The 11123-nt window shown below is 49.7% G+C and overlaps 1 protein-coding gene across 1 annotated transcript; it reads left to right on the top strand.

The window, feature by feature from the left end:
* Positions 1 to 2032: 2032 nt before the first annotated feature.
* On the top strand, positions 2033 to 10856 carry ARHGDIB (Rho GDP dissociation inhibitor beta). Its single transcript, XM_079305237.1, has 6 exons — positions 2033 to 2492; positions 5841 to 6029; positions 6605 to 6688; positions 7562 to 7638; positions 9077 to 9140; positions 10061 to 10856. Exons 2-6 carry the CDS (start codon positions 5852 to 5854, stop codon positions 10258 to 10260), a joined length of 603 nt encoding a protein of 200 aa, XP_079161363.1. The 5' UTR covers positions 2033 to 2492; positions 5841 to 5851; the 3' UTR covers positions 10261 to 10856.
* Positions 10857 to 11123: the final 267 nt, after the last annotated feature.

An 11123-nucleotide genomic window follows, 5' to 3' on the forward strand; every position in this document is an offset into this window, starting at 1 on the left:
CCTAATCATAATATTTTAAGTAAAACATGAAATTTTCCAGCTAAGAACACATTTGAAATTTTACCATGCTTTTTGCAATAATGCAGGTGCACTTTGGCTGTTGTCCCTGCCTCCTTCTATCATAGACAAAAGAACTGGCTGGGGTTGGACAATGATCTTCACGGCATGGCATCAGTTTGCCAAGGATTAAATACTTGGTGGTATAGATTTGCTTTCAGTGATGTTCTGCTCCATTGTGCTTCAAACCTTTCCTTTCCTCCAGCAGAGCAGTGACGTGGATCCCCAGCAGGGTGCTGGATATGCTGACCCAAAGGATCAGAAGCCTGGTTTCTGCATTCCCATCTGCTTGGCATAGTGCTAGTCCAACATCTACAGCTCCTTCTCACAATGCTTACCAATGGGAAGAGGAGGCACAGAGAGATTACATGATGTCCCCATGATTACATCCTGACTAGTTTCTAATTTAGGAGTGAAGTCTGTTTCCCCTGCATGCTGGGCAGATGAATCCATGTAGGCTGAATGTACATACATATGGTGGCACACAGCCACATGTTACTATACCTTTATGTGTATTTGTGGACAAACTGAATTTATGCTCACGTGTTCAGAAATAGGATGCAAATAGCTACACAAAGGCACGTGCAGTCTAGTGTTTAACTCAAAAGAAACCCACAAAGGAGACCAAGCTAATCTCGACTATTCCTCAGCAAGAATGATTGCAATAACACTACTTAAAATTGTACTGTACACAGTTGCTAAAACCAAGGAAATTTCCAACCAAGCTATGAATGAACAGTAACCTCTACCCACATCTCCTCTTAGCTAAACTGTGTTCATTTTCTAAACTGGAACCAGAGAGATTAGAGAGATAGTCCACACAGCAAAGAAACCAAGAAGCTGATGTATATGACACAGGGGCTTCCTCAAAGCTTTCCATAGTTAACACATCCAACTCTTCACAGCTTTCCCAGGCCAGGACTACTTAAACGAACATGAGCTGCCATAAAGTGGCACTGTAGTCAAAAGAATTTGCTCTGTCCTTACCTCATCCCCATCCCTCTAAGCACTGGTGCTGGCATAAAGGTTTAGCCACGTTTGTCCATTATGAACAAGTATGGGGAAACCTATCTGGGTTGAAAACTCACCAAGATACACTTACACATTTGCTTATATGTTTTTTCCCCTGGTACCAATTGAACTTATCTCAGGACTGTATTCAAATCAGGTCCCTTGTGCTGGCCCAAGGGCAGGGTTAGTGTAGCAGTGAAAAAGAGTGGCAGAGAATAAAGCATTTTTTCTTGATGGTGAAACTAATTAATGGAAGCTTGAAATGTTTCTGAGGCTATAGTCCCTGATAAATGGGGATCCATTGTCAGACAGACATATGCTCTGTTTTCCCATTGAAATCAATGAGGTAAGAATCATTGTGTCACCCATAACCTAAATGAAAGCAATATCTGGCTGAAAAAAAATCATCCCCCTCTTCTGAGATCTGTTCATTCCTGAAGAAGAGCCCTTTTCCTCAGTTCTTCATAACCTTTAAAAATTTGTGTACAATAAACGCTTCTAATGGCTATGTGGTTCCAGGGCAGTGAATGTAAGCCCATTGGCAATAGCTATGCTTTGCTTATTTTGCTGCTGTAAATGCATTAAGAGCAGTCTACCAGTCATTGAAGGCCCAGATTTGTGATTTGCAATCCAATGATCTAATTTGCTGTACACAGAGGACTATGTACATGAAGGATTTATGCTACTGATCAACAAAGTGGGCACGCCATGAGGGGCAAAGAAAGAGGAAATCTGCTGATATTTCAGAGAGCAAGCGGTGTAAAATCTTTTTGATCATTTAAGCAACCCGGGCAAACGAGCTTTTTCTTCCTGGGGTAGCTGATCTTTGAAACTGCTTGTGTGAGAATGGCTGGGAGTTGGGAACAATAAGCTGATTAAGTGCAGCAGGTAGCAGGAAAAATGAGGTTTATAAGAACCTCCATTTGCAATACTCCTTATCTTCCCACGTACTCAGGAATACACAACCCGATATTCCGCATATTTTAACCGGTTTAAATCAGCGCCAGTTTTTGAAATCGACCTTAATAACACCAGGAAAATAAACAAAACAAAAGCCCGCGGAGAAAAACAAAGCCATCACCCCCGTCGCTCGCCGAGAGCCCGAACCCTGGCCGGGCTCAGCTCGGCAGACAAAGCCCTGGGCACCTCTGCGCAAAAAGAGCGCGGCGCGGCGCCGGGCGGGCGCAGACAAAGCGGGGCAGCGGCGGAGCGCCGCAGCATGCGGGGCCGCGCAGGGCTTCTCTGCGGGTGGGCTGCTGCTGCCGCGCTCTCTCTCTCTCTCTTTTTTTTTTTTTTTTCGCTGCGTGTGAGTGTTATTTTTTTTTTCCCCTCTCTTCACCAACTTCCTTCCTGCTCCAACTGCCGGAGCTCGGGCTGAGCGCTGACAGCAGAGGAGGACCGCGGCCGCAGGCGCCGCTCCGCCGGTGAGTGCGCGGGGCGGGCAGCGCGGGGCAGCGCGGCGGGGGCACCCCGCTCCTCCCGCCGCGCTGCCGCGCAACTTTGCGCCTTTGTGACGGGCCGGGGGTGCCCGGTCCTGCCCGGGGGGACGGGCAGAGCCCTGCCTGCGCCCGGGGGAAGTCAGGCTCCGCGCTGCGCTGCGGCGGAAGGACCGGGGAAGGGAAGGGACCCCGCGGTCCGGGCTGCCGGCGGGTGTATCCCTGTATCCCTGCGGCGTGGTACCCTAGCAGTGCGCTCCCCTTCTGTCCCCGCACCCCGGAGCTTGGGGTGGGGAGACCAGGGCTGGGGGCGCTGCCGAGGCCGGTGTGTTTCTCCCCCATCGCGGAAAATTACTTCCTCCCTGCTAAACCCGCTTCCTGGAGATAAGCCCTCGGCCAGGGGGTATTTGGAGAAGGGATGAGCAGACGGAGGGCAAGTAAAATGCTGCCCCTCTGACATCCCTTTTTGTGCTCCGTGGAGGCATGGGGGGGTCAAGGGGGTGCCCGCCCTCCACCTTGTCACTGCCCCCTCCTGCTGCAGGTGCGAGGGCAGCTCTCTGTCCGAGACGCTCGCACCTCTCGCCGAGGCGCGATGACTTCTTTGCGTCCTGCAGCCATCTCTCTCCAACAGGGATCTCTAACCCTGCCCTTGCCCTCTCCCTGCTGTTTCACGGGTGCTGCCATGCCTCAGGGGTGCAGGTGATGCAGGACTGTGGGCTAGAGCTGCAGAAACACAAGAAAAATGTGTCAGGGCAAGACACCAACCACACAGATTTCTCCTTGCATATAGCAATGTAGGGTTAATTTTCTCATTTTGGTGAGACTTGGTCTGTATAGGGGGGCTCCATAATAGCCCTTGGCCTGGGCAGTAGCACAGAAACTCAGGAACCCCAAGAGCAACATGGTGTCTGTGGGGAAGCAGTGGTGCCTGAGCTCAGGAATGTGTCTCAGCTTGCAGAAGGGACCAGCTATGGAGCTGAAACAAGTAGGGACAGGAGCTGCTGAGGTAGGAGCTTTCCTCTTGGTCACCGCCTGGCAGGAAGGCAGCGTCATGTCCTCAGCTTGGGAAAAAATACCAGAACTTGGTCTGATCAGTGCCATCCTGAAACGCCTTGAGCCAGAGGTTTGCTCATCCTAGACAGCCTGGCTGGTCCTGTTCCCTGCAGCATCTTGCTGTTGGCACGGCAGGTTGTCTGCCCCCCTTTCTGGGAGGTTTTCAGAACCTAAAAGCATTCCCCCTCAAGTGAGCCACCCCCGCGGGCTGGCAGGGACAGTCTCTGCAGCACAAAGGGAAGGTCTGAGGGATGAAGAGCAACCAGCTGGTCCAGTCCTGAGTCTGCCTTTTCTCTGCATGTGCCTCTTTCCATCTCCTGTGTCTGAGCCTCTCCTGTGATAAACCATAAGAGGTGGACATGGGGGGATAGGGGCAGGCAGGCACCTCTGGTCTGGGCTTGTATTGGTGGCAGATGCAGCCTGGTATTTATTGTGGGAGAGCTCAGGTCAGTGCTCAGACCTGCAGCTGGAGCCCAAGTGGGAGGCAAGGCTTGGCAGTGGCTAATCAGAGCCTCCTCCTGTGCTGAATGTGGAATGGCACTGAGGGGATTGTGAGGCTTTCTGAGGTGTCTGAGGGACCACAGAGTGGTGGAGCATGTGTAATTGCTGCTTTCAGGAAGAAGATTTTGGTTTCCTTTCTCCTGAGGACAAACTCAAGGGCCTTTCCTATGGTATTTGGGTACTTCACACTCCTAGATCTGGGCATGAACAGAGCCAGGGTTATTCAGCTGCTGGGACCTCGTTTTTTTCCTGTTTGTTTGGGTTGAGATTCCCTTTTATTTCCCATCTGCCTACTCAGTACTCGTTCCTCACTCACCACAAAATTGCAAAGTCGACTTGCAATGCCATTTGCAATTAGAATACCTGACTGAATAGTCTTGTTTGTGTGCTGCTCAGTCCTTCTCTGTCCCTTTGCAACATGCCAATGTACTGCTCCTTGGTTATTTTTCTTCTCTGCAGTGGAATTGCTCTCAGAGGTCTGTATAATACCCAGAGTTGCCTGACACCACTTGCTGATTCACCTGAAACAGTTGTTTTTTCTTTTCTTTTTTTTTTTTTTTTTTTTTTTTTTTAATTTATTTTCTAGTTTAATGAATGAAAAAAGTATCCAATTGGCTCCCAGATTTTGGGAATGGGGGCAGATATTAAGCCTACAAGGAAGCAGAAGGGGACTTTTTAGTAGGGTCAGCCTCAAAGAAGCATAAATGGAAGTGAACTGAATGATCTGCGTAGCTTGATCAAATCCTCTTGCTGCCAAAAAGCAAGGAATGGCTTGGTCATTTGTGATAAGTGCTATTGTACCAGAGCATTGGTCTGTTTGTCAGCCTTTCTCTGAAGAGTGGGAAGGTGGTTAGGACCATGTGGCTGGCTCCTCCAGGCAGGCACCTTACTAATAGCACAGCATTTCTTACCTCTGCTGCCTGTCTCCTGCTCCTCCATCCTATGCTCTGGCTGCTCTGGCTCCCACTTGGGATGCCACCCAAGCAGTTTTGGTGCCCTTCTCCATTCAGTGGTGTGTGACCAGCCCTGCTGGCTGCAGCTCCAGCTGTCCTGCTTCCCCATTCCGGAAAGCACCACTGGAGCAGCACGGTTACTTGTGGCTGTTCTGAGGTCACCATCAGGCTCCTTCCTCAGTGGGAAGGATCGTGAGTGGTGCCTGAGTGAGCTGTTAGCACGGAATGCCAGCAGATAGACTATCCTGCCTGCTTCCTTGAGAGCTTCAGCTGGCTTGCTTACTAAAGAATTGGCTGTCAGGTATTCGATCTTTCTGTGAAACGTGGCTTTTAACCCATTGTGAGAGGGTGAGCGAAACATCTGTCCTTGGCTTTACTCGTGTTTCTCTGTGCTCCAGTGTGTGGCAGTGGCTCTTTGTGCAGTGCCTGCACTGAAGCCTTGTACGATGGCTTGTAATTGCAGGGTTGCCGGCCACAACTGTGCTGCAGAGTGGCTGTAAATCACTCTGGCTTCAGCCTCTGCTCCTGCACCTCCTCCCTGGGAGGGAAGGATGCTGTAGGTCTGCGTGTGCGCGTGGTGCCTGCAGGGAGAGAGGAGCGGGGGTAGAGGGGGGTTGTGTTTGAGCCAGAATATCAGCACAGCAGTGCCTGGATTGCAGCCGATCACCGTCGCCATTTGCCTGTAGGAATCCTGCTGCCTTTGGCACGGGGTGGGTGCCTGCCTGTCAGGGGCACTGAGCCACACTCTGCCCAGAGTGGGTGAGTGCTCCTGGGGACACTGCTCCCATCCACAGCAATCTCACTGACTGCCCCCTCCTCTGTCACCCAGACCAAGTGACCATGACTGAGAAGACACAAGAACCTCATGTGGAGGATGATGATGATGAGCTGGATGGGAAACTCAACTACAAACCTCCTCCCCAGAAAACACTGCAGGAGCTGCAAGAATTGGACAAGGATGATGAAAGCCTCGCCAAGTACAAGAAGTCCCTGCTGGGAGATGGACCTGTGGTAGTAGGTAGGCTGGGGCACACTGATAGGGAAAGACTGGGGAGAGGTACTGCAACAGTGTGCTGTGGGGATGAGGCAAGGTTGTTTCAAAGAAGAGGGATCTTGTTTGACCAGGGACATGCACTGCTTGTGCTGGAGGACTGGGGATGGACAGGTGGAAAGCTGCACGTAAAGGAAGCACGGAGGAAGGTGCTCTGAGTGTTAGGAAGATTCCTGGGGAGTGCTGGCATCGGAAAAGGACTTGTGGTGGGAGATGTATGGGTCTCAGAGGACTTTTGAGGGGTTATGAAGGGGTCAGCCTATGCTGAAAGGTGGTCTTGTTGCTCAGAGTAATCTTAAGAGGGAAGTTTTCTGTGGTGGATAGACCACCTCTACGTATTGTCATGGAGGCCAGTGGGATCCATGTGGAGGGGCTGGGTAGACGAGTGGCCCTGTTGTACTAAGGAAGCCTGGTATTACTGGGTGTTTCATGAAATGCAGTTCCTGTGTGGCAAGGCATCCCTGTTTCTTCAGTGTCATTCCCCTCTGATTGCATTTAATTTTGCAAGCTGACAGCTTCCCCCTGGCTTTTTCTACCTGCAGACCCAACAGCTCCCAATGTGGTGGTCACCCGTCTCACTCTGGTATGTGACTCTGCTCCAGGACCGATCACTATGGACCTTACAGGTAGGCACAGGTTCTGCCCTTGGTCACAAAGGGGAGCAAGCAAAGGCCCTGGCATGCTCCAAGTTAAAAGAGAGTTTGTCCTTGGGATGCTACAGTGGGTTTTAGAGGAACTCTGAAGTCATCTTAGCCTTGTTTCTTATTTTAAGGTATACACATATGAATAAAATAGGAGGAGATGTAACAGAGGAAAATACTGAGGGTCTTTTTCTTCATCTAGACTGCTCTAGGAGCTCCTGGGTTTCTCTTGCCATCTGTGCTTGCTTCCTTTCAGTGAGACTTCATGAGCACAAGGGATGTGCGTGCATTTGGGTAACAGGCTGTATTGAAACTTCAGAATCGAGCGATGCTGCAGTTCCGGCTCCTGGAGACATGGGGAGAGAGCCTTATATGGACTTTTGTGCAGAAAGAGGAAGTTGGGCCTGGAGAGGCAGAGAGGCTTCCTGTTCACCCAAAACTCTGTGGGGCCCAGGCAGCCTTCCAAGCTGGGCAGGAGCTGTGAGACACGCTCCTCTCACCCAAGCCACGGCAGGCCATGAATGGAGCAGAGTTCTGCATATGCTCAGCAACAAGCCTATGCATAAACACCTTTTTATATGTATATATATGAGTTTATACAAATGAGTGTATGTGCTCAGACCTGTGTTTCTTTAGGCATCATTTTCTGTGGGCACAGATACATACAAACACCCAGGAATTTCTGTACATTTGGTCACACAACATGATCTTACCCAGATGTCTGCATCTCATTTTACAGGTGTCATCCTTTGAAGGGATGCTCACCTCTGACAGCAACCCCATCCCCATCTTCTCCCCTGTGACTGGTCTCTCCTTGCTCTAACATCTCTAGCTGACAGCTTGATCCTCTCCTTGCAGGTGACCTCGAAGCACTCAAGAAAGAGACCTTCGTATTAAAGGAGGGGGTGGAGTACAGAGTTAAGATCCACTTCAGAGTGAGTTGTTTTCCTTCCAGTAGCTTTTTATCATTTGCTAAGGCCAGTCAATGGCAGTCTGTCAGATAAGTAGAGCCAGGCCATGAACATTTACAAAGCTCCCCTAGCTTCAGATGTTGTTCTGCTCAACAAGGGATGAGATATTTCCAGGAAATCGCTTCTGCTTGCTCACCCCTTGGAGGAAGTTGGTTTCTGTTTGCTCACACTGATAAACAACAAGTGGTTTAAAAGCCAGATGGGTTGTTTTGGTTGAGTTTGGTTTTACTTTTTAGCCACTGGAAAATCTTTAGTTCACACTAAGCGGAAATGAAAAGGGAGGAGAAGAGAAGAGAAAATGGCTAATCTTGAAGTCCTGATTCAGTCAGTGTTACTGGACTTCATGTACATATTAAAAAGATGCAATATTGTAGTGTTTGGCTGAAGATCCCTGAATTCTTCAGGTCATGATATACCCAAATGGGCTCATTTCTCCCTCACACCTGTCAGTCAGTGTGTCAGCCATTTCTTCTGTTTACAGCTGAGAATGAAACTTGGCCACACTGCAGTGAGGCATCCAGCACTGAACTGATTATATCTGCTAGTGCTTGCTTCAAAGCTGGGTTTGGAAGAGAAGGCAAAAAGGAAAAAAAAGATAATTCTCTTGAGACAGATGAGGGAAGGTGCTAATATTGTGGGTTTTGTTGGGCAGATTTCCCTTTTTGTCTGAGGCTTGCTGTCTCAGAGATTAATGTGCCCCAGTGACACCTCCAGCTCTCTTCTGTGCTGTGGAATATTTCCATCTGTATCTGTGCTTTGCTGACTGGAGATACCTGAAGCCAGACAGGTTATTCTAACTCCCTCCCTCAGTTCCATGGCTGGCAAGGGCTCATACTGTGTGAATTCTATCCTGGGATGTAAAAGGATATGTCCATCTTGTTTTCAGACTGAGTGATATACACTGTGGGAAGGCAGTGTATGCGGCGGGGGAGCAGCAGTGGATATGTCCAAGCTATCCATGTGAGATTTGAGAAAAGATCATAAAAATTGTCCCTCTGTCTTTTGAGAAAAATCTTGCCAGCTCCCCATGGAGCTTAGAGAGCACCTGAAAGCTGCACACCCACTGGGTCTGAAGGGCTGACTCTAGTTACCCATGTATGGTTTCCAATATGAAAATTACTGAACGGGAACTCCCTGCTTCACTTTTCTTTGTCCTCATCAGCATTTCTTGAGAACCTTACTGATGTGCTCCAGTCAGCTTGAAAGCTGGGCAAAGGATGGGGAAGTGCAGGAGATTCACAGAGGATCCTAAAGGAGAAGTTGTTTTAAGGACTTGTACAATGTGCCCTGTGCTGAGCTTCTCTTGTGTAGGGAGCCAAGATGGGTATGTCCCTAAGGAGGGGGAAATGATCAGGTACAGAACCAAAACTCCTCTCTTGACATTTCTGATTACTTCCTGCAGGTAAACAGGGACATTGTGTCGGGACTGAAATATGTGCAGCACACCTACCGGACAGGGGTGAAGGGTGAGTAAGAGCCCTGCATACCCTGCACAGCCTGCTCCTACCTGTGTGTTCCTTCTCAAAGAAATGTTCCTGCAGCTCTGGGCTGGGGCAGAGGCTCTCTTGCTCCCAAATCCCACCCTGTGCTTACACTCAGGAGGTGATTTCTCAGCAGAGTGCATAAGCCTGCTTCACCCAGGACAGCAGTTTCTTGTTTTATGTGAGCTCAGTATGGGCCAGCTCTGCTGTCTGTATGCTACACTGTCTGCAAAATCCACAGACACTTAGACAATGCTTGCCACAGCTTGCCTCTCCATACAGAGCTCTTCTCCTCCACCCCCTGTGCAGTGGCTTAGCCTATGTGGAGCTTCCCACCCTCCGAAAACTCTTCAGAAGCACTTGCTAAAATTCAGATCTGCTCTATAAAACTTCCCATTGTGTGCAGGGCCCTGTATTTGCCTCACTGCTGCTCTGCTTGGACAAGGCAGAGGAGAGGCTCATTTTGCACACACACCCCCTAATGCATTTTTGTGCAACCACCTCTATCTAAAGCTTCAGCATTCTGTTCAGCACACATGATTGGTGTCTTCTCTCCAGTAAAGAGAAGCAGTGGGAAATCAAGGTAGATCTTGAGCTGGGCATACTCATGCCCTTCTAGCAGCCAGAATGTTCAGTTTCCTCCCAAATTTGTCTCGAACTGGGACAAGCACATACATGTGAGAGTGTCCAAACAGTGTTGCCTGTTCACCTGCCCATCCATCCGTGTTATCCTTCCAGCTGTCCTTATGCTTGACTAACCTGCTTTTCCCACTGATTCTGCTTTTTTTGCTGACATGGACTATTCCTTCCTCCCCATCTCCCTTCTGCTCCTTTGCTCGTGACTTCCTCTCTCCCTTATCACTCCCCATCTGAGGGCCTTATTCCCTGTGATTGTTTTCTCCTAGTGGACAAAGCCACGTTCATGGTTGGCAGCTATGGGCCACGGCCAGAGGAGTATGAGTTCCTGACACCTGTTGAAGAGGCTCCTAAGGGTATGCTGGCTCGAGGCACCTACCACAACAAATCCTTCTTCACGGATGATGACAAGCACGACCATCTCACCTGGGAGTGGAACCTGTCCATCAAGAAGGAATGGACAGAATGAGTTCACCCAGTTTGCCTTCCCCCTTCCCATCCCCTTGCCTCCTGCACCAGTTTCCAGGTGGGCCATGCCCACCACCGCTCCTTCCTGCCAGCATGGCTGGCCTCAGCCCTGGCAGCCCTTCCTGTGGGTGCTGGGGCTCTGTGCCAGCTTTGGTCGATGCACAGCCCTGCAGGCGGCCTTTGCTGCTTCTTCTGATACACTGAAATCAACCCAACTGTTCTCACCACCATCCATCCCATCATGACACCATAATGGGTTAAATTGCGAAGCATCTGCCCTCCTCTCCCCCAGTACTTCCTCCTGTTGTCCCCATCTCTCCTGTACCAACTCCAGTCCTGGAAGTGCCTTTTCGAGGAAACAAGATCACCTGGCAGGGGTGGACTGGTCCCTGGAAAATCCCTATCTTGAGTTACACTTGCCATGTGCTCTGACTCATTGTAAAGGGTTACTTACCTCCCCTGTTGGTCTCCTGGTCTGTATCTGGTGCCCTACCCTGTTAAAATCTATACTTGTGCAGGCAAAGCCAGTCAGGGGGAATGCAGCTAGATGCCGTAACAAGACTTCAGTGTGTGAGAATAAAACCAATTTCTTTCTTCTTTCTGCGTGAGTGTCACATTCTTTTCTGGACCACGTTTCTCAGTGATGTGCGTGTGAAGAATGCATTATAGGAAGGCTTAAGAGCATATTTCAGCAGGGAAATAGCCCTCTTCCTTCAAAGCATCGGCCTTGCTCTATAAGAAAATTATTTCAGAACTGTTTCCTTCAGGGATTTCATGAATCCTTTGAAGCCCAAAGTCTAGGCTGTGATCAGGGTAGACTCCAGAGGTAGACAGCCCCCACCTCTCATCCCATTGCAGATGGCA

Source organism: Erithacus rubecula, assembly GCF_903797595.1.
Source record: "Erithacus rubecula genome assembly, chromosome: 4".
Lineage (NCBI taxonomy): Eukaryota > Metazoa > Chordata > Aves > Passeriformes > Muscicapidae > Erithacus > Erithacus rubecula.